Source organism: Carettochelys insculpta, chromosome 2, assembly GCF_033958435.1.
Source record: "Carettochelys insculpta isolate YL-2023 chromosome 2, ASM3395843v1, whole genome shotgun sequence".
Lineage (NCBI taxonomy): Eukaryota > Metazoa > Chordata > Testudines > Carettochelyidae > Carettochelys > Carettochelys insculpta.
In genome coordinates, this window is record NC_134138.1 from 147,904,380 (window position 1) to 147,931,981 (window position 27,602).

The window sequence follows — 27,602 nt, forward strand, 5'->3', positions numbered from 1 at the left end:
CAGTGATGAGTCGGAAATATGTCGTCCCTCCTGTCAGTGCCAACTTCCTTTCCATGTTCTGGAAAATCCTGGGATATCATGCATTTCCCACTTTCCTGGCCCAACCAAACCCTGGCCATGGTTTAAGTTAGAGTAAGAGGAAGCTGCACACCAAATTTCGTGGTTGTAGCTCTTACAGTTTGAGGAATTCTTGAGCAAATGTAGCAGAGACAGACAGATGCATGCTAAAATATATAGTAGATGTGATGCCAAAATAAAACAAAATTGTCATATGCCTTTAATACTAACTTGGCCTCTCTTTAAAAATTTTTTAAAGTTTAAACACTGCAAAATGTTAAAGTCAAATGCTGTTTTATCAGTTGTGAATTTGGTATGCAAGCAGGATTGAATCTGACTTTCTGTGTTGTGTAAGATCTTTTCTTTAAGTTCTTCACAGACAATATCACTTAAAAGAAGCTGATCAAGTACAAAAGTCTTTATAAGGGCAATGTTTAGGTTGTCAAACACCACATACAGACAAGTAATGCTGGGAGAAAGTTTTAGAGTTTTTTTTTTTCGTAGCAGCAATTTGTTGTATCAGTGGGTAATTGTCAGTGTTGAATAGTGACCTCATTAAGACCTCTAAATACCATTTTTATAAGCAGTGCCATTATCTGCACCTTACCTAGTTTCTTCTTGTGTATTTTTGGATAACTGGCCTCCAGCTTGGGTTGATCATCTTCTTGCCAGTAAAGACAACTTCACTGTTTCTTATTCCACTGATGTGAGTTCTCCCAAAGACTGTTCTGAGGTTTCTTTCCATTCAAGGTCTTGCTCAGTCTGGCTCCTGGGGCTGCTTTGATGAATTTAACCGCATTGACTTACCTGTATTATCAGTAGCTGCACAGCAAATTGCAATTGTATTGACATGTAAGAAGGAGCGTAAAAAGAACTTTATATTCACTGACGGAGATAATGTGGAGATGAACATTGAATTTGGAATATTTCTTACAATGGTAGGTACCCTGCGGGAGTGGGGTTGGAGGGGTGAGATTTCAGTGATAATACTACAGTGTTACTGCATACAATTTGATAAATTTATTGTACTTACTAATCCCCTGGTGCTGAAGTTCACTAGTTTCCTAAAATTAATTTCCAGTCCGAGAATTAATCCTTGTTACAAAGCTGATTTACAGGACTGAGGTTCAGTGATTGCAGGTCCAATATGCACAATTCACTGACTGTGCAAACTCATGCAAATTCAACCTGGAATTTGAAAGCCCGCTAGTGATATTTATTCTTGTACCTGTGCGTTGCCTACCAAATTATACTCTTTGATATCTGTTCAGTAAGATTACAGTGAACAGGTTGGCACAGGTGTAGCTGATTAAAACTGGGTAAATATTTCTGGTGCACAAGAACAAATAAAATACAGCTTTTACATGTTTATCTGTGTTAGCTATGCAAAGTATAATACAGCAGGAGAGAGAGAGAGATGGGAGGCATTTAAGCCCTAGGATAATCAAGGCCTTATTTCCTGTGGATTAGGGAATGTTTACTACACAGTAATGGGAGCAGCTGGAGTGAATTAAGGCCCTGCTCAAGACCTCATGCCACTCCCACCCTCCCTCTTCAGTGAGTCAGAAGTTGGAAAGGAGAGCCGATCAGCATTTGGAGGCACACTGCTGTTATCCACAAGATCAGAGTACCAGGGGAGGGGGAACCCTGTTCAAGCAGAGTAGAGGGACTCCCCTGGCACAGAGTTCTGTGGGAAACCCTATTCAAGGGGAGAAAAATAAGCAGCCCGCAAAGCTGAAGGGGTTAGGACCTGGAGAAGGAGAGTGGACCTTGGGTCCCTTTTCTGTTCTCTTTTCTCCTACTGAGGCACTAGCAGAGCCTGCAACACCCACGAATAGAGGTAAGAAGTGGCACCCTGAACACCCACAGCAAGGGAAAGTACAGGACTCACCACAGCAGCATCGGCCATTTGCCAGAAAGACTAAAGAGAATAAGAAGTGCTAAGATAACAGTCAGTATCATATATGACTCTATATGTGCATTTTCAGTCAATGCTCTCCGTACTTCAAAGTGCAAACATATACTAGCATCAAAATTTGGTAGCATTTTAAAAAATCCTATGTAGAGATTGTAACAAATGATTTTTCTAATTATCATATCTAATTGTTTGGTCTGACTTCTGTGTAGAAGTCTCTTTGCTTATTTATCTTGTTACATTCAGCGAAGACAATTACAACTCTTTCCTCATAATCAGAACCCAGGATATGCTGGGCGACAGGAGTTGCCTGAAAACTTGAAGATAAACTTCCGTTCTGTTGCCATGATGGTTCCTGATCGTCAGATCATAATTCGTGTCAAGCTGGCTAGCTGTGGATTCATAGATAATATTGTACTGGCAAGGAAGTTCTTCACTCTGTACAAGCTGTGTGAAGAGCAGCTATCTAAACAGGTGAAGCTGTCTGAAAACTACCTTTCAAAAGTCTAATGTTTAAGGGTGGAGAGTTACAGAGCAGAGACATGGGGGCTCATCAGTGTTCATCACCACAAGCCCGAACAGGAATTGCCACCTGCTTCTCATGAGATTTATCTTTTTTTCTGGATTTACAATTTTCTATACAGAGAGCTGACATTGAGCCATAGCCCACTTATGTTACAAATGAGGCTGTAATGATTAAGACTTAATTGAGAGTTTATATGCTCACAGATACTTCCTCTGTAAAGCAATAGGTCAAGTATCTAGCTTACTTTATGCATCCCTGTTTAGTGTTGTATGTTCAGGAATTCTGTTAAGAAGTGATGTTTGTCACAGTGCTCACTGAAGGATGCCCTTTTTAAAATAAGTCAATTTAGTCAGTCCATGCTTTGCCCCAGAAGGTCCCTTAGCAAACAAAAACAATTACTGCAAAAGTGTTAAAGGCTTGTATGCCTCTGTCATTCAAACACAGCCTCACTGATTTCATACTCCATGGGGATCCCAGGAACAATTGGACCCCTTTCCATGGAGATAGCAAACTTGTGTGAAGAAAGGGTTCTTCTTCTGGCTTCATGGATGCTACCTTATATCACTTCTGTTGGTGAACTGTGAATGGATTTCTGTGTAGTCACTCCCCGAATACAGGAAGCGTTTTGATAGCTCGCCTTGATCAAAGACTTTGTGGCATCCTCGGGTCTCAAAAGAGGGTATGGAGGATTTTCCACCACTTCAGTCATGGAGAAAAAACACTTAATTTACTGATCATGACTCATACTGTACATCTATGCCATGAATAAGTATTTAAAACTGAGTCAAATTCTGCCCTGACTAGCATCCTGAACACACCAGATTGTTTGCTTACTAGCATAAGTACATGAGGTGGATATCTTTTAATGTATGCTCATAAGTCAAATATGGGTAAAAGGAGTGTGACCTTTTTATACATAAATGGATTGGTCTATCAGTGCACCACAGTGTTGTAAACTAACATAAATACTGTTATTCTTAATTTCAAAATGGTCAAACTGTGCAGGTATCTTGGCTTTCATTACCATTAAGAGAAAGTGTACTTAAATATAAAAGAAAAAGACAAAGTAAATATGGAACTTTCTATCCCCTGAGGTGTCCTGTGAATACTATGACTGCTACAATGCTTGAGGTTCTCATCAAACAGCTGCTGCTGCCAAATTTAGTTTGCTACTGCCATGAACTCTACTGCCTTCCACACAGTACTCATGCTGTAAAAGAGGAATTAAAACAGTCTCTTTGGAGATTAGTGCCTCATTTGGAAATAAAATTTAGTACTGAAATTGACCTTTTGATTTACCAATCAGTGCTTTACAGATCTAGGTAAATATCATAATCCACATTTAACATCTGGGCAAACTGGAACACAGAGGTGAATTAACTTGGGTAAGGCCACGCAGTCAAGGGCACCATTTCAGGATGGACAGGGTGTATGTGGGGAGGCAGGACACTGCTTGCTCTTCTTCCTGATCTCTGGGCTGTTGGAAGGTGAGAGGAAAGTACACGGCTTGTATGCATGCCTCTCACTCCTTCTTGGTGAGAGGAGAGGGCAGAGGAGTAATTAACAGAATCCATGCCCTTTCCCCTCACTCCCTGATAAGAGACTAGGATGGAGAACAAGCAGTATGTCTGTACACGTGGCTGCTGCCTCACCTTCCCTCTCAAAATGGCACCCTTGCACTTAGTTAAAGGCAATTGGTTCATTGGGTGTCAGGTGGATTTATGCAGTAGAGGTGCCACCAGCTTTGTTACGTTTGCTGTTTGCTATCTTTTTTCTGCATGTAGAAAATAAACTGCTAAATCAGTTTGTTAAGAAAGGTGAATTGTTCAATTTTTCAAACTCTTCACGCCTCTTAGGTACATTATGACTTTGGTTTGAGGAATATATTGTCAGTGCTACGTACACTGGGGGCAGCAAAAAGAGCAAACCCCACTGATACAGAATCAACTATTGTCATGCGTGTTCTGAGAGATATGAACCTTTCTAAACTGGTAAGTCATGCCAGTCTAAATGTTTTGTGATTTTCTTTGAGTCAAGCATCTCACTTTCTTATTTGATAAATCAATGTATAAGATGACTGTCAAAATGGGCTCTTTTAGATTGAATGTGGCTCTGTGATCTCCTGGTTATTCAGATACCTCTCTAAACAGTGGTTCAGAAATGCTACATCCTCTTGTAGGCATCATCAAGGTTTTGCCTTGGCTCTTCTGCCTTTGTAGTCCCTCTTAATTCTCATGGTTTCAACTGCTGCTTCTAGGATGTTTCCCCCAGCTAGCTTCTCCATACTTGAATTGCATGTAGTCTTCTATCCACTATCTTATCTCATGCTGTATGTGGTGCCTTCTGGAAGTCCAGCCGTTTTTTCAAGAGCAGAATGGTTCAACCTGAATAGTTTATATTTCCTTTTAATTCCTCTCCATCTCTTTGGCTGTTTCTACATGCTAATACATGCTAATACACGGAGCGAAAGATGCTAATGAGGCACTGCTGCAAATTCCCCAAAAATTTTTGGGAAGAAGGGGTCTCCGGAAGAAGCACGTCCTTCCAGAAGCACCCCCCCGGGGCCATGCTTCTACACGGCATTTTGGAGTGCGGAAAAACGGTCTTCCGGACTCCAAATCACGTGACGTTATGCTAATGAGGTGTGGGGAATTTGCATCCATGCCTCATTAGCATATTTCACTCCGTGTATTAGCATGCCACTTCCGAAGGAAGTGTCCTGTGTAGAAATGGCCTTCCTTCCTCTATCAGTGACAGAACAGTTATTACAATTACCATGCCACAGATTGCACGCTTATGTTATTTGTCTGCTTCCCTGTGTCTATCCAGATTCTAATGCAGGCCTATTACTCATTCCCTTGTAGTATCACTACAGTCTGTACTTCTGAATATAACTAACGTTCTAGGGCGTGTTTTGGTTACCTGCGAACTGTAATTCATGACCGTTAGGACTACTTGGAATTTCTCTTTTCCCCTCTCTTGTATATCTGGATTCTTCTTTCTGCATCATCATAGATGATGGAAATCTAATTGGATTACTTCATGGTGTAGTTTGAACTTAAAGCATCATTGGTTATATTAAATTGCATTTGTCTTATTTTGCTCATGGTTTTCTAATGTTTGTTAGATTGATGAAGATGAGCCCTTGTTCTTGAGTCTGATTGAAGACCTGTTTCCAAGTATGCAGCTTGACAAAGCAGGGTATCCAGAACTAGAAGTTGCCGTTAACAAACAGGTAATAATGCATCTTTTGATGAATAGTGTTTTCCCAGCTTGATAAAAAGTGTGGGAGAACCTGGTTGTGTGCAGAGTATAAACACACTGATATAATAAACCTTTGAAAATGAACAGATTTCATAGAGCAAGAATAAATATTAGTTAGTAACATGCTAGTGGATGTATAGTAGTACACTCATCCCTCATTTAAACAAGTACTTCATTTACTAGTACTCGCTTAAAAGAGGGACACATTTACCTACCTTAGTTCACTCTACGAGTGAACTTGCCCTGCTCATACGAGCCTTACCCCACCATGGCTCCAACCCCTCCCAGTCTGACCCTCCTCCCCGCAGCCCCAACCCGCTGCAGGCTGACCCACTGCTGCCCCTCAGCCTAACACTCCACTGATGCCTGTACTCCCCATGGCCCTGCAGCCTGAACCCCCTGCCGGCCTTGCAGCCCCAAACCGCGACAGCCTGATGCCCCTGCCGGCCCCGTGGCCACCTGTGCCCCCCATGGCTGCCTGTACCCCTGCAGCCAGACCCCCCTCGGCACCTGAACCCCCCGCAGCCAGACCTCCCTTTGCCACCTGTATCCACTGTGGCCCTGTGTTGGGGACCCCCCCTGCTGCCTGTACCCTCCGCGGCCACCTGTACGCCCCCGTGGTCAGACCCCCCTTGCGCCATTACCCCCCACAGCCTGACCCCCCTGCAGCCACACAGACCACCGCCTCTGCCACCTGTAGCCCCTGTGACCTGACTCCACCCCACCCCCTGCGGCCGCCTGTAACCCTTATGGCCCCACGGCTCCAACCTGCAGCAGCCAGACCCCCTTACCTGCCCACAGTCAGACTCCCCCGTCACCTGACCCCTGCGGCCCTGCAAATTGAACCCCCCCCACCCCACCTGCTGGCCCCAAACTGCGGTAACCTGAACCCCCACCCAACCCGCCACTAGATTTTAAACCTCCCTCCAGCTCACAGCCCCAAATTACCCCCAGTAGTGTTGTTTCATGACATTAGTGCTGCCTGATGTCAGCTCAGTGCTGGATTCCCCCTTGGTTTAAATGCCAACCAGGAATCAAACAGCAGAGGCTCACAGACAGACTTTGGGACATTGTTAATCACTGTGTAAGAAAGATGAGGACTACTGGTGCTGGTCATCCCATTGCAGGACACTTAGAACAGGCTGCAGAAAGGTACAATCTTCATATCCTCTATTCACCTTCAGTGTGTCTGTGGTGGAACATGACCCCCCCCCGCAACTTGTCAGGTTAAGTATCCAGGTGGCAGCATCAGCCAGAGTTTGTAGGATCATTTCCAACAATGGGAATTTCATTTCAAAATAATCTTTGGTTATCCACCCTAGTACAGTCCCTTTTTGATTTGAAGAGCTGCCTTTCTTCAGATGAGAGATCTGCATCACAGTACATGATGTCAAATTTGGAAAGGCACCAGGGGTTTGTAACCTCACCTCTGAGTTGCTCAAGACAGGAGAGGATATTGTATTGTGACTGCATATATAGTTAGACCATATGGCACACTAATATTCCTGGTCACCAGAAGAGGCCAAATCTGCCTATGTTCAAAAAAGGGCAGTAAGGCTGGAGGTAGCATCTATAGTCAGTCCCAGGGAAAGTGGTGTCCTGCTCTGTTAATGTCTTGAATGAGCAATGCGCTTTGTGTAATGACTGGGATACTCAATGTGGCTATAGACTATTCATTCCAGTCAGCCATATCTTGAGAGTTTTTTGAGAAGCTGACTGCGTTTAATAAACTGTGACCTGCACTTCTTACAGACTTCCATGGCGCCTTTAGTTCAGGCATTCAGCAAGTTTGTGGGATGAGAGGAGGTGATGTAGTGCCCCAGAGAAGAAAGAATCATTGACTAAAGAGCTCTAATAGTGGAACTGTAAGCTACGTTTTAGTCAGTGGCAGTTTCCCCTTTCCACAGGAGCGCAGCAAGGCGGTGTTCCATCACCATTGTTGTTCAATTCACGCATTGATAGATTAGTGGATAAGCTTCAGAAGGTCTATAAAAGACACCACCTTCAGTGAGACTTCTTAAATCCTTTGTGTAGTTTTAAACAGAGGAACTGAAAATATGGGGTGTTTGTGAAAAGACTGCTTTTTTCACTTGTTTTATTGGTCTGAAAACATATCCTAGGCATTTTGTGTCTTAAATAGAGAATAATCTCACATTCTTTTGATGAAGCTACCATTTATAGCATTTCAATTTGTTTATATTAAATATTCTATTCAAAACATAAATCATAGTAACTTATTTTTTTCAAAACATAAACAAAACAATATAGGATGTTGACCAAAATGAGATATAAGGTGGCATTCTAGAATCAGTGTAAACATGCATTAGGGTAACAAACATAATATTTGCTTCCTTGATGCTCTGGAAGCCTGTCACGTTGAGTAAATTATAGATTTTCTCAGAATTTCCTTAGATTGAACATTTCATATAATTAAACAACTAACATACTTACATTTCTATGTGCTTATATTGTCCACATATAATGTCAAAGAAATTAATTGTGTCTGCTACAATACAATAAAAACTCAGGCAAGTTTGTAAAAATCTAACACTGTATGAATGAATTATAATTAATTTTTACATCAGGATTAAGTTTGCCCCTTTAGTATCTTTATTGTTGGAATTGTATGTTTTTCTTAAACCATATTTCATTTGAGCACTGTCAAAGATAGGATGCTGAGTTTCAGTATAGAAACTGTTTTATCACTTTGCTTCAACCAGTGCTATTTTAGCAGAGCTGAAACTTAATAAAACTAAATACAAGCAGGAGTTGGTAATGCCTTGAATCTTATTAGCAAACTGTTTTGATGCATGAAACAAGCAATAGTTTGGTTTGTCAATGTCCACAGGTTGAAGAAGCTGGCCTAATTAGTCATCTGCCTTGGAAACTGAAAGTTATCCAGCTGTATGAAACACAGAAAGTAAGGCATGGAATTATGGCCTTGGGTCCTAGTGGGGCAGGTAAAACTACTTGCATCCACACTCTGATGAAGTCCATGACAGGTATGGATCCGTTTGTGTTTTCTAAAGCAGATTTACAATTCTGTTATTCTTTCAAATAATTTACAATTTTTATTTTTACCAAAGGAGATAAATCATTGCAAGTATGGGGTTCAGTGTATGGTGCACAACGCTTCATGACTTGAGTTGTAACTAGGATCATTTCTTCAAATTTTATGTAGAATATTGAAACAATGTAAGAAGGAGAAATTGGTGAAATCTTGAAGAAGACCTTGTAATGTATTTGCATTACATTCATCTTATCCGTATGTGTGTCAGAGACTTTCATTTGGAAGAAGAGGAATGTGTAGGTAGGAAGGGTGGGTACGTGGGCGTATGCTCTCAAAGGCTTGAACTGAAGAAATTTTGAGGATTCCCTTAATCAGAAGTAACTGTGGAAGGTGATGAAACAGCCACCGTGTAAGGATTTAACAGCATAAGATATTGTTAATCTTTCTCCCCAGAAGTCCATCCTAATTTTGTCATAGTCCTAAATTATGATCTTTTTGCCTTCTTGCCCCCCATTCAGATTCTCAGAGTGCCACATGTTGGCTGTCTTCTTTCTAGTCAAAAGCAGGATTGGATGGGGTTTTAGATTCTGTGATTTAAAACCAGTATTTGAAAGGGAGATGTATATTTTTGAGGCAAATTTGCTTGTCTCCTGTTCCAGAAAAACATGTTGTCTCTGCATTTTCTCCATATGTGTTGTGTATGGAAGGAACAGTCTGGAGCCAAGATTTTGAATCCAGGTCTTTGAGATGGTAACTTAGAGCAATGCAAATAGGCCATGACCATGTCTGTCAGGCTAGGTTTTAAAGCCACTAACGTTCAAACCCCGAGGGCCAACATTTGTTCAAATTGTCTCTTCAGTTCTTTAGATTCATGAAAGCATTTTTGAACATGCAGTGAATTTCTGCTTCTAAATAGTAAAGATAAATACCTGTGCAACTCTATGCATGTACATACAGTTAATAGTACATAATGTAAATAGTAATGCTACTGAAATACTGTGCATGGTGTGCCCAGTGTAACAAATATAACCTAACACTAGTTTAATTCAGGAGTTAAATATCTTCTTTCTTATGTTTCTGTATATAACAAGCAGTCATGTAGTACCTTAGGCTATGGGTAGACTGGATCGTTTTGTTGGCAAAACAGCCATTTTGCTGACAAAACCCATAGAGCATCCAGATTCCCAATGGTACTGTGTTGACGGTAAGTTGACAGAACGTAGCACTCTTGTTGATAGCTGTACCCACCTCATAATGAGGAAGAATGCCTCTGTCGACAAAAAGGTGGTCTGGACGTTCTGGGGGCCTTCTGTTGATAGAAAGGGCTTCTGGGGCACCAGGCAACTCTGTCTGCTTTGCTTCCTGTTGGCTGTTTTGCTGATAGAGCAGCTGGGCAGCCTGTCTGCTCTCTGTCAAAAGAGCAGATTGCTCTTTCGATCCACCCAGTGGTCTGGCTGCAATTTGTCAACAGAAGGTTTTTTTGGAAGATAACAAAGTTGCCGATCACCCCTACGGCCAGGAATTGCACGAGGCTCCTGTGGCACATTGTGATCTGCATGTTCCTGATGTGGCATGCCAGGCTTCACTTTCGGCCTATTCATACCTGGTTAGCCATGGTGCACAGACCCAACAGGGATCCCTTGAACAGTCTGATCACCCTTCCCATGTTGGTTCTTTGCTCCCTAGACTGGTGGGTGCACCAGGAGGGGTCCACTTCACCAGCCCCCAGCCCTCCCTTCTCTCTGGTCATGGATGCATTGGAGATGGTCTGGGGAGCGCACTTGGGTGAAATCAGTACTCAGGGATTATGGTCTCTGGTGGAACTCCCCCTGCACATCAGTGTCAGGCAACTCAGGGCAGTTTGTCTTGCCTGTGAGGCCTTTCTGCATCACCAGTGGGGCCATTGCATCACTGTGCTGACAGACAACATGGCTGTGATGTACTATATAAAACAGGGTGCTCACTCCTCCCCTCTGTCGTGAAGCCCTCCACCTATGAGACTTCATCAAGCACCATATTCACCTGCAAGCCTCGCACCTGCTGGAGGCTCAGAACTCCCAGACCAACCACCTCAACCATTCCTTCAACACTCTGAGTAGTCCCTCAGGACAGATAGCACTGTTTCCATCTTCCAGGGGTAGGGTCAGACCCATGTGGACCCGTTTGCCATGAGGAGCAACAGGAAGTGCCACAGGTTCTGCTCCTTCCAGAACCACAGATGTGACTCTGTAGCAGACACATTTCACATTCTGTGATCAGGCTGCTTGCTGTACACGTTCCCTCCCTTTCCACTAGTGGACAAAATTCCTCCTCAAAATTCAGCCGGACGGGGCAGAAATAATCTCACTGTGCAGCAGCGTTGGTTCATGATGCTACTCAGCCTCTCGGAGGACAAGTCCATAGTTCTACTGCTCTATCCCAACCTTCTCATCCAGAACCATGGACAGCTATAGCAGTCCAGTCTCTCCACCTCATGGTATGGAGACTTTGTTGCTAAACCCTCTGACGCGTCACTGCTTAGACCCAGTTAGGGAAGTCTTCCTCTAGGGATACATTCTTAACTTCTCACTCTGGTCTCTCCAGAAGGGTGCTTGACAGCAAGAGGCAGCTATACCCTTCTTCTTTGATTATCTTTTTCATCTGAAGCACCAAGAGCTGACCTCATTGCTCCTCAAGGTCCATTTCAGCATTCCAACTGAGGGAGGGGAATAGGCCCCCTTTTGCCAACCCCACAGGAGGGTGCTTTCTCAAGGGGATAGAAAGATTGTATCCCCAGATTAAACATCCTCTCCCTCATTGGGACCTCAGCATGATTCTCTCCTGGGGTCCCCTATTGAGCCTCTGGATACTTGTCCCTTGTTTTACCTCTTTTGAAAGGTACAAAACGTACAAAAGCTACATTCTCTAGTTGTTAGGCCTGCCATGGCCTTTAACATTGAACTATCAAGCTGTTTTGTAAATCAGCACAACATTTTGTCACAGTAGCAGAAAAGATGGGCCAGCTTGTCCCATCAACTTTCTTCCTGGATCATGTCCTGTATCAGGACCTGATATGACCTGGCCAAAGTTCCAGCTGACAGGTCACTTCACAAGGGCGCTGCCTTCCTCAGTGATATTCCTTGCATAAGTCCCCATTCAGGACATTTGCAGGGCAGTGATGTCGTCCTTGGTTCACATGTTCATTTCAACAGGTCTGCGATGATGCAGCATTTGGGAGAGCAGTTCTTCAGACAGTTGCATGTTGATCTCTGATCTCTTATGCACATAAACTACTTGCATATCACCTATTGGAATGCACATGAGCAATCACTCGAAGAAGAAAAGCAGTTACTCAACTTTTATAACTGTTCTTTAAGATGTGTTGTTTATGTCCATTCCAAATCCCACCTACCTGCCCCTCAGTTGGAAAGCTGGCAAGAAGAAACTGAGAAGGTGGAAGGTTGGTTGAACCCTATATACTGTGCCATGTAGGCCCACTCCAAGGGGTTTTACAGCCAACTTGATGGGTGCTGCCAGGGGAAAAGCTTCCGATGATTGTGCACATGGCTGCACACATGTATTGGAGTGGACATGAGCAACACATCTCGAAGAATAACCGTTACAAAAGGTAAGTAACCATTTTTTCTGTGTGGTACTCTAAGAACAAGACACAGAGTACATTGAAAATCAAAGGCTTTGGAGCTATATAGTTTAAAGAATCACCACCATATATAAGGCCTTGAATACACGTCATCATGTTGTACTTTTCCTTACTTGTCAATGCATGTGTTCCCCTTTCAAATCATGCATGGGCAGAGTAGTTTAATTTTTGACAGCTCTAATTATACCTAATCCAGTGTGCACAAGAGGAAATGAATGTTCAAAGTAGTCTTGCCATTCTGACTGTAGTATACCATTAACAGCCATATAATTCTGAGTTAGTGTTATGCTGTACCCTGTCATTTGGCTTGAAATACTGAAGATTGACAGATTGATTTGACCTTACAGATTGTGGACAACCACACCGCGAAATGAGGATGAATCCCAAAGCTATCACAGCACCTCAGATGTTTGGTCGTCTTGATGTGGCAACGAATGACTGGACAGATGGGATTTTCTCCACTCTGTGGAGGAAAACTTTGAGGGCCAAGAAAGGTAAATCACACAACGAAAACAAATCCCCTTTTTCCTCCAAAACCAATGAGCCAACCAAAGATACATTAATCAAAAAGCTGTTTTCAAGCAAATAAATAATATGGGTTCCAAAGGATGACCTCCTTTCACAGAGAGATAATGATCACTACTCAAAATGCGTGGTTTTCAGATTGTAAAATGGCAAATGCTGTTCCAGTAATTATCCCAATAATTTATTTGAAGGATTGGTCAGAGGATTAAAGAAGAGGTATCCCTTTGTGTAATTTTGCGCGTGCTGCTGAACATTAAAGGAACACCTTTGAAAAATATGTAGGGAAGAAAACCCACCCTATTCCTTATATGCTTGTGTACCCATGTTAATGGGCACTTGGAATTTCAGTGTAAAGAAAACAAAGGAAAAACCTTGCCCAGCCACACCATCCATTTTTAGGCTGAAACATTCATTTATTTCAAAGGAGCTTTATATGTAGCCCCATTTGATGAACTAGTTGTACAGTACTTTCCTACTTGTTCGATGTTTTAGCTCAAAAACTGGGTTATTGGTGACTATAGCTGGTGAATATTTGGCAATTAAGTAGCAATCTCCCTACTGATAAAAACTGTAAGTAGCTATTAGATATTATTTGCAGTAAATTGCTGTAGTTTAAATTTGGTAGTATTGTTTGTAGATTAACTGGTCTAAAAAGATTTCATTATATTGCCAATGATATCTGTATAAGACTGTTCATTGTACTTCTGTGGGACAAAAAAGTACGCAATTTTACTCCCCAGTTTTGACACTTTAGTTAAAGGTGAGGTTATACGAAGAACTAAAATTCTTAAAATGGGAGATAGTAAAAATCCATTAAGCTGCTGATAGTAAAAATCTGTGAAGCTGTTGATCAAAATGTGATGAGCATTGTCAGCAGATAATGCTATATTTGTGTGTTGCAGAACTAATAAGCATTTGGATGTGGACTTTCCTTGGCTGCAGGCCCTGTGCTTTATTTCAAACTGGTCTATATTTATAATTAGTATATAGTATTCTGTATGATATAGTGTAGTTATATAATGTGTGGGAGACCATATTATTTGCTTCATGAACATGTTCTTTTAATTGCAGGTGAACACATCTGGATAGTTCTTGATGGTCCTGTTGACGCTATTTGGATTGAGAATCTGAACTCTGTACTGGATGACAATAAAACCCTAACACTAGCAAATGGAGACCGTATTCCTATGGCACCAAACTGTAAAATAGTGTTTGAACCTCATAATATTGACAATGCTTCCCCTGCTACTGTGTCAAGGAATGGCATGGTTTTCATGAGTTCATCAGTTCTCAACTGGTGCCCTATTCTTGAGGTATAACTAGCTGCTTCAATATATTAGTAGAAGTTTAACAGCTAGGTTTATTTAATGAGTGTTAAATTTTAAAATAGCTCATTTTTAGATTATAACTTGGGGATACTCATTTTATCCAATATTTTTATTCAGTTGAAACACTGTGTAAATGCATTAATTAGTGTTGCTCAGAGACATACTGCCAAATGATCATTTAAAATAACTTTATTCCGGGGTGTATGGGGTGTCCAGGGAGGGGTAGCTCCTCTGGTGTGGGGACTGGTGTCTCTTCGGGGCAGTGCGTGCACCTTTGGTTCCCACCTGGCACTCAGCTCTCACCTGTGGCTCTAAGAAGCTGTAGCATGCAGCGGCTACACCTGAATAAACCGCTTCAACAGGCGGGCTAAACCAGCTGAGGATAGCCAGCAGGTCTGAAACCTGCGGTGGGATAGGGAATTGCCTATCCCAGCATGCAAAGTTGACACTAGTGGCCTGGGCGGATGAGATCAACAGCAAGATCCGACAACCAGGAAGGCGGTTCTGCAACGCTCTGTGGAGAATGAAGGGCATCACAAGGCACTAAAGATGGCATGGCCATCCACTGTAGCCTAGGAAGTCCCAGCCGTGATGACTTTTCATACCACTGGAACCAGGCTTCTGAGGTTGAGAGAGTGGAACTGCCTCTGTGCAACGGCTTTAAACATTTAAACTTAAAACATTCTCCTGCACAGGTTCTTTGCACATTCTCATCAATTTGTTTTGATGTCATCATCAGACGTGACGGACTACCTACAGCATTTCGGATGGTGGTACTGAATACTGAAAGATTTCAGTCTTTAGAAGCTTGGAAGGTCTATTATACTTTCCACTTTTTCATTCTGGAATTTCAGTCTTTGTTTAAGTATATGGACTCCAAAGCCACATTCCTAAAGCTATATTTAGGCTGTGTGGCAACGCTCTGCCCCTGCCCCTGCCCCCTGGGTTGTGTGTTTCTAGGCAGTTATTTTATGACTCAGAGACTTGCTTGCTGTGACCCTCCACACTGCCTCTTACCTTTTTCTAGAGGCCAGGGTCACAATTTACTGAGCCATCCTGATCATTGGCATAGTCAAAGGACTGGGGTGAAACCCCCTCCATAAACCTGGTCCCCCTTTCCAGGAACAACCACACCACACCCAGGCTCATCACTACTCCAGGTTTCTGGCCCAGGAACCCTAGGATAATGGCAGCTGATGAGGGTTTTCCTCCAGCCCCAGTTCAACAGTCTTTTCCCTGGCCACTTCTTCAGATGTTCCCCTAGTGTCTTCTCCCCGGTACCCGAACAAATTTTTTCTTTAGCACAGGCACTTTTTTCTCAGCTGTTTGGCGAAACACTTTCTCCTCTCAGTCCTTCACTCTTCACCTTCCCCCCTCCTTACTTGAGGGGAAACCATTTACATTAGCCCAGCAGGCCTCCATTGGCTGCAGGTGCCTGCTGCTTCAGCAAGCTTTAAATTAGCCTCAGGTGCCCACCTTGATTGTATGGCAACAGTCTTTGTCAGTTTATTCAGGAAACAGCTCCTGGTATGTCTGCCCTCCACCAAACTATTGTAGTTAGCTGCCCTGGGTCTATCATGGCTGTTAAACAAAGGGCCTGGTTTTCAAAAATACCAAGCAACCAATAACTCCCATTGCCATTAGTTTCCACTTTAGACAAAGTGAAAGTTGGGGAGAGGGCAGCATGAATCTGGGGTGTCGTGTTCCTCCATTTCTTCCTATTCCCTCTTCAACTTCAAAATAAGTATCACGCCAGCCAACCTAAAGGACTCTTCTTTCCTAGAAATGAGGGTAGTGAAAACGGTACCCTGGGTTAGCACGTTTGTACAAGACCAGTATGATTGCTCAGAGCTCCAGTATGAAACTGAAGAAAAGTCTGTTCAGTCTTTGGGTTAAGATCAGAGGCAAGAGCAATAAGGAGGATGTTATGATGGACATCTGTTGTTGACCACCAGACCAGGAAAATAAGGAGGATAATGGTTTCTTTGGACAACCAACAGAAGTTTCCAGATCATAGGCCCCCGGTTCTCATGGAGTACTGAAGTCATGCTGACATCTGCTGAAGAGCAGGACAGCAGTGCATAGAGAATCCGGGAAGTTTTTGGAGTGTGTTGTGGACAACTTTCTGGTGCAAGTACTGGAGGAATCCGACTTGCTGTTCCCAAACAGGGAAGAATTGGTGGAGCAAATAGAAGTAGGTGGCTACCTGTGACAATGAGATGGTTGCATTCAGGATCCTGACAAAAGGAAGAAAGGAGAACAACAGAATACAGACCCTGGATTTCAGAAAAACAGACTTTGATTCCCTCAGGGAGCTGCTGGGCAGGATCCTCTAGGAGGGACAAAGGAGTCCAGGAGAGCTGGCTGTATTTTAAAGAATGCTTATTGAGAGTTCAGGAACAAACCGTTCCAATGTGCAAAAGAATAGTGACTATGACAGGTGACCTGCTTGGCTTAATAGAGAAATCTTTGATGATCTGAAACACAAATATAAACTTAAAGAAGTGGAAACTTGGACAGATGACTAGGGAGGAATTTAAAAAGATTGCTTGCTTATGCTGGGTTGTATTCAGGAGGGCCAAAACAATTGGTGTTGCAGCTAGCAGGGGATATGAAGGACAACAAGAAGGGTTTCTGCAGGTATGGTAGCAATAAGAAGTAGGTCAGAGAAAGTGAGGGACCCTTACTGAATGGGGAGGGCAACCTAGTGACAGATATAGAAAAAACTGAAGCACTTAAAATGTTTTTTGCCTTGGTATTCACAGACAAGGTCAGCTCCTAGACTAATGCACTGAGCAAAACACAGTATTGGAAGGAAGTGAGCAGTCCTCAGTAGTGAAAGAACAGGTTAAAGACTATTTAGAAAAGCTGGACATGCACAAGTCTGCAGGGCCAGATCTAATGCATCTAAGGGTGCTGAGGAAGTTGGCTGATGTGATTGCAGAGCCATTGACCATTATCGTTGAAAACTCATGGTGACTGGGGGAGATCCTGGATGATTGGAAAAAGGCAAATGTAGTGCCCATCTTTGAAAAAGGAGAGGAGGAGGATCTGGGGAGGTACAGACTGGTCAGCCTCACCTCAGTCTCTGGAAAAATCATGGACGGAATTTTAAAGGAATCCATTTTCAAACAGTTGGAGGAGAGGAAGTTTATCAGGAACAGTCAGCCTGGATTCACGAAGGGCAAGTCATGCCTGACTAAGCTAATTGCCTGCTAACTGACTGTGTGGGTATGGGGAAAGCAGTGGACACAATGTACCTTGATTTTAGCAAAGCTTTTAATGTGTTCTCCCATAACTGAATTGACGATGTTTCTGTATGCCCAAATCCTCCTTTACCGATGAAGGAAAAAACCCTGGCATGTACTGGATTTAAGAAGAGTTATTAAAATTAGCAATACTGACATAGTCAAGAAATAATGATCTTGAATAGTTTTCTGTTTTAAATTGCTTGGTCTGAAAAAAATCTAACAAAAATCTGCCATAGATATTTTGATGGAGTACTGCACTGCTAAAGCATATACAACTACAGATAAATTGATACCAAAATGAAGAGTCCAAGTTAGCTTCTTCTAACCTAACTGTAATGCTGTTCTGAATGTTGTACAGAGGTATATTAAGGAGGATACATGAGTAAAAATCTCTGCGCATCTTGGGACAGAAATTAGCATTTGGAGAAATATTAGCTTGGAGATGAGTCAGATTACACAAAACTAGGGGCTTGGTGAAAGAAAGGGAACTTTGGCCAGCAATACTGGTGAAGAAATTACTGTCACTCAGGGAAGAATGAACTTGCAAGAGAAAAGAAGAAAGTTCAATAAACACAGAAAACTATGCAACAAAATAAAGTATTCAAACAAAATCCTCAAGACTATCCTTTGGAACTAGAGACAAAAATAGAAGAGGAAAGGATACCCAGGAGAGCAACTTGGAGATTTGTCATCCTTGTATATATAAGTATTTAAAAGTCAGTGATACGTGGGAGTATTGCTGTAAAACTCTGACCTTGTGAATTGCATGTAGGGACATTTAAAAAAGTGGATACTAAATTTTCTCCAATTTTGAGCTAGGTTAAATGTGGGAGGTAGTGAGTCGAATGATGTACTATATGCCTGTTGGAATCAATTAGACCCCATGATTGTCCTGAGTGGCTTCCAGGTGTACTCAGCTCAATTATTTTAAGTTTCTGACTAGGTTCTGGAGGAAAATTTGGACGGGTTCTGATGCAGCATCTCACTACATAAGTATTGTTCAGGCTAAATAAACCCAAGTTCTACCTCAAACTCCATTTTTATACAGCCGCTTCACAGAGCTGAATTGCACTCGAAGAGCTATAACAATTAATAATTAAAGTGGGAGTTCTGTCATGAGCTGCAATGAATTTTGTGGTTTTGGCCCCGTTCTGCTTTTTAATATGTATGTTCAGCTTCCCCTGTCTGCATACACATGAATACAGAATTTGTCCTTCTGGTTGCACCAACAAAGAAAACTGAATCTTAGGAAGTCTGCACGTCAGTTGAATCTGTTTTACTGAAATATTGAGAGTTTTTAAAATCTTTCAAGTTCATGATTTGAAATTAAAAACTATGTCCTTTCCCCATTGAAAATAGAGCTTTTTGAAAAAACGTTCTCCTCAAGAAGCTGAAATTCTGCGTCAGCTGTACACATCATCTTTCCCAGAACTCTACCACTTCAGCACCCAGACTTTGGAATACAAGATAGAGATGCTGGAGGCCTTTGTAATCATGCAAAGTATTAACATGTTGCAGGGACTTATCCCTCCAAAGGTAAGCTAGTCAGTATTTTGACAACTATTTTTTCTGACTTACATTGTTTCATGCCACAGAGGTACATATTAGAAAACACATCAGGGTATTTGGCGAAGAGACAGTCCTCTGACGATTTGGGAGGTTCATATATCTTACTACCTAATGTGTTCTTGAAAATGAGTCTTCGGGATGCCCCATATTTATGTCAGTATGTTTATATAGCGCTTTTCTGAATTGTTAGGTGACATCTGACAGCAAACACCCCAACATGTGTTTTAGTAGCAGGAGTGACTGGATGATTCACAGAATAGTTAATGGACTGAAGGGCATTTTTTAATTTATAATTTCTTGAATGCAGACAGAATGTTGAATTTAGTGATCAAAAGTTAATGCTATCTGAATTCAGTAAACACAAATGCAAAGTACTCCACTTAGGAAGGAACAGTCAGTTGCACACATACAAAGTGGGAAATGACCACTTAGGAAAGAGTACTGTGGAAAGGGATTTAGATATCATAAGGGACCACAAGCTAAATTTGACTCAACAGCATGCCGCTATTTTTTTTTGTCTTTAAAGCAAATATCATTCTGGGATGTATTAGCAGGAGAATTGTAAGCAGGACACAATAAATATTTCTTGTGCTCTACTCTGCATTGAGTAAGACACTAAGTCATTATTCTCCAAACCTCTGAAAGTAGGACAAGAAGCACCAGGCTTAAATTACAGCAAGGGCAGTTTAGGTTGGACATTAGGAAAAAACTTACTAACTGTCAGGGTAGTTTACTTCTGGAATTTAATTGCCTAGGGAGGCTGACTTTGGAGATTTTTAAGAGCAGGTTGGACAGACACGTGTCAGGGATGGTCTAGATCAGTGGTGTCCAAAAGAAATTTAACCGATCGCCACAGGGACGCTGCCCACCCCCGCCAGCCAGGTGCTGCTCCTCTCCACCCACCCATGCACCCCACTTTTGCAAGATTGCTCACGAGAGCTGCATGAGCTGCCCTGGGCTGAAGTTGTTGCCATGGCTGGAGCTGCCCCCAAGCTGAAGCCACTGCTGCGGCTGGATCCCGCTGGGGCCAGAGCAGCTGCCTCTGCTGCTGCTACATGCTTGTCCCACCATGTGGTGGGGCTTGTGTGTGGAATGGCTGTGGGGGCACCCTATGTGTGCAGCTCTCCTGAGCCACATTTTGCCACACTCCACTTCCACACATGTGCCACACACGTGGAGAGTGGGAAGAGTATTGGCCACCACAGGTCTAGGTAGTGATTGGTTCTGACATGAAGGCAAGGAATTGGACTTGGTGATCTCCTGAGGTTCCTTCCAGTTCTATGATTCTTTGATAGATTTTTATTTTTGGTATTTATATGAAATAAATTATCCCATGGACACTGTTTTAGAGGATGTGTTCAAACGCTTAGCAATTGGCATTTTTTGATAATTGGCAGACTGGAAAGAGAGGTGAACATCTTCATGTCAACAGAGATGGTTCCTTGAAACGAGGTTTGAGACAGGTTGAATTAGCAGGACATTAGGGGGAAACTTGTAAATCTGGTGCCGAGGCTGCAGAATATTGATTCTAGGGATAATGAGAATACTTCAGTCCTCAGTGTTTAGATTTTCATTTGGACTATACCTTTACTTAAGTTGGTGTATAGCTTATAGACATTGTTATAAATAGTAAGACACTCCCGAGGCGACTAAAGACATGTCCAAAATTGAGAATCTACGCCCTACAGTTCTGTAGTGCTTCCCTTGTCTATCCTGCTGCCAGAATCTTTTACTGAAAAGTCCTCTGATGGAATGGTAACTGTTTAAAATATGGGAAACAAAAGGTAGGTAGAGATGGTCAATTTTCATAATGGGGACGTGTAAATAGAAGTGTTCTCCAGGAGTCTGTATTGGAATCAATTGTATTCAACATATTCATAAGTGATCTGGAGAAAGGAGTAAGCAGTAAGGTGGCTAAATTTGCAGATATTACTAAGCTACAGAATATGAAGTCCCAGAGAGACTGTGAAGAGCTTCAGAAGGACCTCTCAAAACTGGATGACTGGGCAACAAAATAGCAGATGAAAATTTAATGATGGTCAACACAAAGTAATGGATAGTGGAAACAATCCCAACTGCACATGTAAAATTATGAGGTCTAAATTAACTGTTAGCACTTGAGAGATCTTGGAATGATTATGGATTGTTCTGTGAAAACATCCATTCAGTGTGCAGAGACAGTAAAAAAATGTGAACAGAATGTTGGGAATCATTAAGAAAGGGATAGATAATAAGACAGAAAATACCATATGCCTTTTGTATAAATTATAATATGCCCATATATTGAGTACTGTGCGTACATATGGTCATCCCATTTCAAAAAAAGATATATTGGAATTGTAAAAAGTTCAGAAAAGGGCAACAAAAATAATTAGGTGTTTGGAATGTATGCTACATGAGGAGAGATTTAAAAGACTAGGAAAAGAGATGGCTACGGTGGGGGGTATAATTGAGCTCTATAAAATTGCATCTGGTGTAAAGAAAGAAGATAATGAAGTGCTGTTAATTCCTTCTCATGACACAAGAACTACAGGTGAGAAAACGAAATTTATAGGCAGCAGATTTAAAATAAAAAGAAGAATTTTTTCCACACAGTGTGCAGTTGACCTGTGTAATACCAGAAGATATTGTGAAGGCCAAGACCAGAAGAGGGTTCAAAAAAGAGCTAAATAAATTCATGAAGTTTCGTCAATAGCTATTAACTAGTAAGGGCATGGATGGTGTCCGTAGCCCCTGTTTGCTAGAATCTGGGAATGAGTGACAGGGAGTAGATCACTTGATAATTACCTGTTCTGTTTGTTTGTTGTTTCTGAGGCATCTGGCACTGCCCACTGTCAGAAGACCAGATACTAAGTTAGATGGCCCAATATGGCCATTTTTATGTACTTATGTTTGTCTATGTAATGGTTGCCCAGAGCATAGTCTCACCTGCTGAGACTTACATAAATCAAAGCTAAAGGTTTTCAACTTGAACATACAAAACAGAGACTGATGTAAGAATTTTTGGACAAGCCTTAAGCAATGAGAGTAGCTAAAACAGTGCCTTACCTCTCAGGAGCAAGGAGGAGAAGTAACGCCAGAGTACCTGGAAAGGCTGTATATCTTCTCCCTGATGTGGAGTGTTGGAGCATTACTGGAATTGGAAGACAGATGCAAAATGGAGCACTGGCTTCGTAATCATAAAAAAATAAAGCTTGATCTTCCCTCTATCTCAGAAGGCAGTGAAGATACCATGTTTGACTACTATGTGGCAGCTGATGGTTGGTAATGTACTGGAATCTACCAATTAACATTTGAAGAGAGATACTGCTGAAAGAGAAACTGACTAGACAAGTGTAGACTGGTCAGGCTCAGAGAGGGATTCTTCCTCCTCCAGATCAGTGAGGGGCCTCTTCACTTCACTGTAGAGCTATATCTACACTACAGAATTTTGTCAACAAAACTTGTGGAACATTCACATTACAAATACGTTCTGTCAACAATAAATTGACAGAATGTGGTATTCCTCCAGGAGGAAGAATGTGTTTCCTGATAGAATCTGTCGACAGAAGGCTGGTGTGGGTGGTCCAGGGCTTCTGGGACACTGGGCAGTCCTGTTTGCTGTACTTCCAGTTGGCTGTTTTGTTGAGAGAGCAGCCAGGCAGTCTGGCCACTCTCTGTTGACAGAGTGGGTTGACAGAGTTTTTGTGTATGGCCACAATCTGTTGACAGAAGTTTTGTCAGAAGAAATCTTCCGTCAATAACTTTTGTCAACAGATTGCTGTAGTGTGGACTTAGCCTAACTGTCTATGGGGGAATCAGTCTTAACAGCATTACCAGTCCAGGGCTAGGCCCTGTGAACTGTCCAAGCAGACAGTCGGATGGGCCCAGGCCCTCATTTAGGGAAGGCAGCCATAGTCCAGAGGCTCAGGCTAGCAGCCAGTCTAAGCACACAGGTGAGCTTGGGCCCTCACTCAGGTGGGGCAACAAACAGTTCACAGTATAGGCCTAAACCCTGGCTCAGGGAGGGGAAGCAAATAGTTACAACAGTAAAAGTCCAGGCCTTATCTCAGTGTGGGACAGCAAATGTTTGGGCTGCCTATCAAGGTGGAGGGTTGACAAACACAAGCGTTTGCCAACAATAGTGAGAGGGAGAGACTGCCACCCATGGATTATGGGTGGTGGTGGGACTCTCCTCTCCCCTGTGCCCTGGCCCAGGGCCCCACCATTGGAGTCAGCAGGGATCCACACTGACTCAACTATCCCCAGGCCACTTACAAACTCTCTCAGGTCATGCCTTTCTCAGCAGCAGGCTGGGTTCCTCCATGTCTGGGTACAATGGGGTCTCCATCCTCACTTGTAGCTCCTTTTCAGGGAGGTCTAGCTGGGTGACCGGTGATCCAAGCCAGTCTTCAGCCTCCTGCAGGGCTGCATTCACCTCCCAGCCTGGCAGCTCAGGACCAGCATTTGGCTTCTCTGGTGGCTGGACCTCAACTGAGCTCCTGGGCTTTGCACACCAATGCTTAGAGAGGGGTGCTTCCCTCTCCGGGTCAGTGAGGCACCACTCTACCTCACTACACAAGGCAAAAGGAAGTTTGTACCCTGACATTCTGTCAAAGGAGCAAAAGTAAAAAGCTGGAAGATGTTTCTCTCATCTGAAGTATCACTTGTAACAGCAGGTCATGTGGCCCTTCCCCATGGGCTTTTAAGACTATTCCTTGTGAGGTTAATTGGTGATCATTACAGAGCATGGACTTTGTCTGGGGGTCCATTGAGACAAAGAGGGTAAGGGTAATAATCCACTTGTGTGGAACAGGATAGAACAGGACACAGGCAAATTCTTTGTAATGTGGAAGTAATGAATTGATTCTCTTCTGAGTAGGTAAATGGATGCACTGGAGGACTCGAGTTGAAGAGTATGTTTACCCCACTAACAGCATTCCAGAGTATAGTTCCATCTTGGTGCCAAATGTTGACAACGTGAGGACAGACTGCCTGATTGAGACAATCGCTGGGCAGGGCAAGGTATTACTGTGGGTGTGAATGATGTGATCCATGTGCAAGGGGAGGGAGTTACATGATAACTAAAATACTGTCACTGCACCTTAAGCAGTGGCAGTCGTTGTCTGGCTTGCAGAAGAAGGTTTGTGGGCCCTTTGAGGCTACTGTACCAGAGTAATTTGGTGTGCAGCTAGATCAGGTGGGCACTCCATCCTCACCCGCTGACAGAAGAGAGGGGGGAACTATTTACCTCCACACTGTGCCAGGATAAACCTTCTTTTATCTAGACGATGTGCTGCAGCACCTTCCACCCATGCATGGAAGTAGTTAAAATACCAGACTTTGTCATGATCCATGGTGGGCATTGTACCCATTGCTCCTTTCTGGGGCACTGGAAAGATGTTTTTCCTTACCACAAGATTGGCTAACCAAGTTGGGCTTTTTTCCATGTTCCTGACACAGGTTTGATTAGCTTAGTTGGGACAAACATGAAACAGAAGTTAGGCTATGATATCACAACTTGTTATGTAGCTAGGAGGCTGATGTCCTGTGCAGGTACTCTGCAGGGAAGGGATATGCTTATCAGATAAAATAGATTAGTAAAGGACTTAAAGGAGGTATTCTTTCAAAGAACAGAAAAGAGGATAGGGACTTCTAGACATGTGTATGGCAGAACGACAAAGACCTTCCACTAATAGCAACACCTTCGATGGGGGAGGTTCCCAGCAGCGGCCTAGATAGGGACCAGCATGGGTAAAGGGGAGGGGCTGATGTCTGCCCTCCCCTGCTACTGCCTGGCTATGTGCAAATGATTGTGGAACTCCTTGCATGATACACTTGTATCTGTTGGGTACTCACAGACATTTAACAATAAGGTTTCAGCCTAATTAAGAGACACCAGCATCTCCCGTCCTCCTTCCAGTATAGCAGGGCAATGCACCACTGTAGTTGAAAATGTGAGGGTGTTGTTGTTTGGTGGAAATTGATGTCCCTTTTGGAGTTAATGCTCCTGGACACATTCTGGGCTAAAGTAGCCCTCTGCTTCCAGTTCTCCAGTATTTTTCTCATTGACAGTTCATTTTTTATTTCTTTTTTCATTCCTGACAAGGATCAATATAGAGGTTGATGGGGCTTTGCTGATGCACTTGGCTTTTGCACCTCTGAGCTTACTTGAATTCTCTCATTGTCTAGGCTGTGCTTCTAATTGGTGAGCAAGGAACTGCTAAAACTGTCATCATCAAAGGATTCATATCAAAATATAATCCTGAAAATCACATGGCTAAGAGTCTGAACTTCTCATCTGCAACTACCCCATTAATGTTCCAGGTATAGTAATCCACTCAAGTTATAAGAGGATGGCAGAATTTGTAGCTTTATTTGTGCATTGAGAATTTGCCAGAAAGATTCTATTAAAAGAAGGTTTTCTTTAATTATGAAGAGAGGTATAAACAAAAGCATTGTCCTGCTCCAAAGGCTTCAGTCAAAATGAGGTTTCTACCAGAATGCACAATATGCCTCTTTAAAATTGTACATCAGGATCCTCAGGAACTACATTTTTTCCAGTCATTCCAGTGCTTATTTGATTACTCACATGCTTTCTGCCATGTTATACTTCCCTCAATAAATTCTTAGTGCTCCTTGATGTCTGGAAATACACCATTTCATGCTGGTCATTATTTTTTTTTTGGATTTTCATTAAAACATTGCATAAAACACCAAATGCTTTCCTACAAAATTTAGTCTACACTAAGGCCATGGCTACACTAGCTTCCTCCTTTGAAAGGGGGATGCCAATGAGCCACTTCGGCAGATGCTAATGAGGCACTGCCATGCATATGCAGTGTCTCATTAGTATAATGGCTGCCACGCGCATTTCAAAAGTGCCACTTTTGAAACGCACGCTGCCAGTGTAGACAAGGACCTTTTGAAAGGACCCCCAGACTTTGAAAGCCCCTTATTCCTATTTGGTTTTGGGAAGAAGGGGCTTTAGAAATCCGGGGCATCCCTTTGAAAGGCCCCTGTCTATGTCAGTGGCGTGTGGTGTGTGTTTCAAAAGCGGCACTTTTGAAGTGCACGCAGCCGCCATTGTGCTAAGGAGGTGCTGCATATGCATGGCAGCACCTCATTAGCATCTGCTGAAGTGGCTCATGAACATCCCCCTTTCAAAAGGCTGCGGGGAGGGCTAGTGTAGCCATGGCGTTAGTGTTGTAAGCTGTGTTTATTTCACAATTGAGTTAAACTTGAATCTTTCATTCAGGTGATATCGTACAGTTACCTATGATCAGAATAGTTAAGAGTTAGTTTTATTACACTGCCCAATAAAAAAAAGTGATAATGCAACTCAGAAGTCCTCAAACTGGTTGTATGTACTGCATGGGTAGTTATGATTTTTAAAGGCAATTTGTGCCCGATTTGTATAGCAACTTATTACTCTACTCCAGAAACCAGTGTTCCCTATTTTCCAATTCAACAAAGCCAGTGGCATTGCTTATTGGAAATCTTCTCAAAACAATCTGTGAAGTATGCCTCCATTATTGAAGGCCACATGTACGCCTCCATTATTGATGAGTTACTGCTACTAAATGCGTGCATTTAAAAATCATAAACTGACATTTGATGGTGAGGAACTGTACAGTAATAAATGTAATAAAGGCTTTTCTTACAGCGGACGATAGAGAGTTATGTCGACAAACGCATGGGGACGACATATGGTCCTCCTGCAGGCAAGAAGATGACTGTCTTCATTGATGATGTGAATATGCCTTTAATCAATGAATGGGGCGATCAGGTTAGTTTAAAGTATTGGTGTTTTGGTTTACTGCTGATAAGTTGCTTTTCTGTCTCCTTATGAAATAGATGATGTAGCTCCTCACTCTGATCAGGTTATTGAGGTATTTGAAATGCATATGATTATTTTCTCCTGAGCTCCCTCCTTGTGAGTAGAGGGCATTCTAATCCTGTCTATTTCTGGCAATTTAGAAATGTTATTTTCTTTATGCAGAAGAATATGTACAGTAAACTCTCGATTTTACAGACCCTGATTTTGCAGACTTTGGAAAAAAAGGGCTCCGTTGTTCCTGAAGTCCACTTAACTGGGGCCTGTAAAATCCTAAATATCCTCTCCCCATGGACTTACTGCTGCAGAGCTGCTGTGGCCTGGAAGGAGGCACAGCCTCTTCCCCTGGAGCCGCCATGTGCTCCTCCCACCAGGAGTGGGGTGCTTATGCGGGCAGACAGTACTGACATATGTGCCTCAACCCTGGTGGGAGGAGCATGGGGTGGTTCCAGCAGCAGCTCTTCCAGGTGGCGGCATCAGTGGCGGCTCTTGCTGCTGTGAGTGGCAGAGCCCCCAGCAGCAGTGGAGTCCCCATCACAGTGTGTCGCTAACAGCACTTCTGTGGTGGTGAGTAGTGAGCATTTTTGGGGGGAGTGAGACTGGGGGAGCCTGGTGGAGGTGGGTTGCAGGTAAACCCTGAGATTTAATGGACGTCTGGGTTTGATGGACCACCCCTACATTAGTTCGGTACATGAAGGGTT

At 42.8% G+C, this 27,602-nt stretch overlaps 1 protein-coding gene across 1 annotated transcript in view; it reads left to right on the top strand.

The window, feature by feature from the left end:
- Positions 1 to 27,602, top strand: part of DNAH5 (dynein axonemal heavy chain 5) — a 318,634-nt gene that overhangs the window by 182,239 nt on the left and 108,793 nt on the right. The window contains exons 37-48 of the mRNA XM_074985958.1: positions 808 to 995; positions 2,252 to 2,446; positions 4,355 to 4,489; positions 5,626 to 5,733; positions 8,611 to 8,764; positions 12,760 to 12,906; positions 14,009 to 14,250; positions 18,876 to 19,052; positions 22,141 to 22,345; positions 23,947 to 24,089; positions 25,257 to 25,391; positions 26,731 to 26,853. Of these exons, the coding sequence (XP_074842059.1) occupies positions 808 to 995; positions 2,252 to 2,446; positions 4,355 to 4,489; positions 5,626 to 5,733; positions 8,611 to 8,764; positions 12,760 to 12,906; positions 14,009 to 14,250; positions 18,876 to 19,052; positions 22,141 to 22,345; positions 23,947 to 24,089; positions 25,257 to 25,391; positions 26,731 to 26,853 (1,952 nt within the window). The remainder of the gene's footprint in view (positions 1 to 807; positions 996 to 2,251; positions 2,447 to 4,354; positions 4,490 to 5,625; positions 5,734 to 8,610; positions 8,765 to 12,759; positions 12,907 to 14,008; positions 14,251 to 18,875; positions 19,053 to 22,140; positions 22,346 to 23,946; positions 24,090 to 25,256; positions 25,392 to 26,730; positions 26,854 to 27,602) is intronic.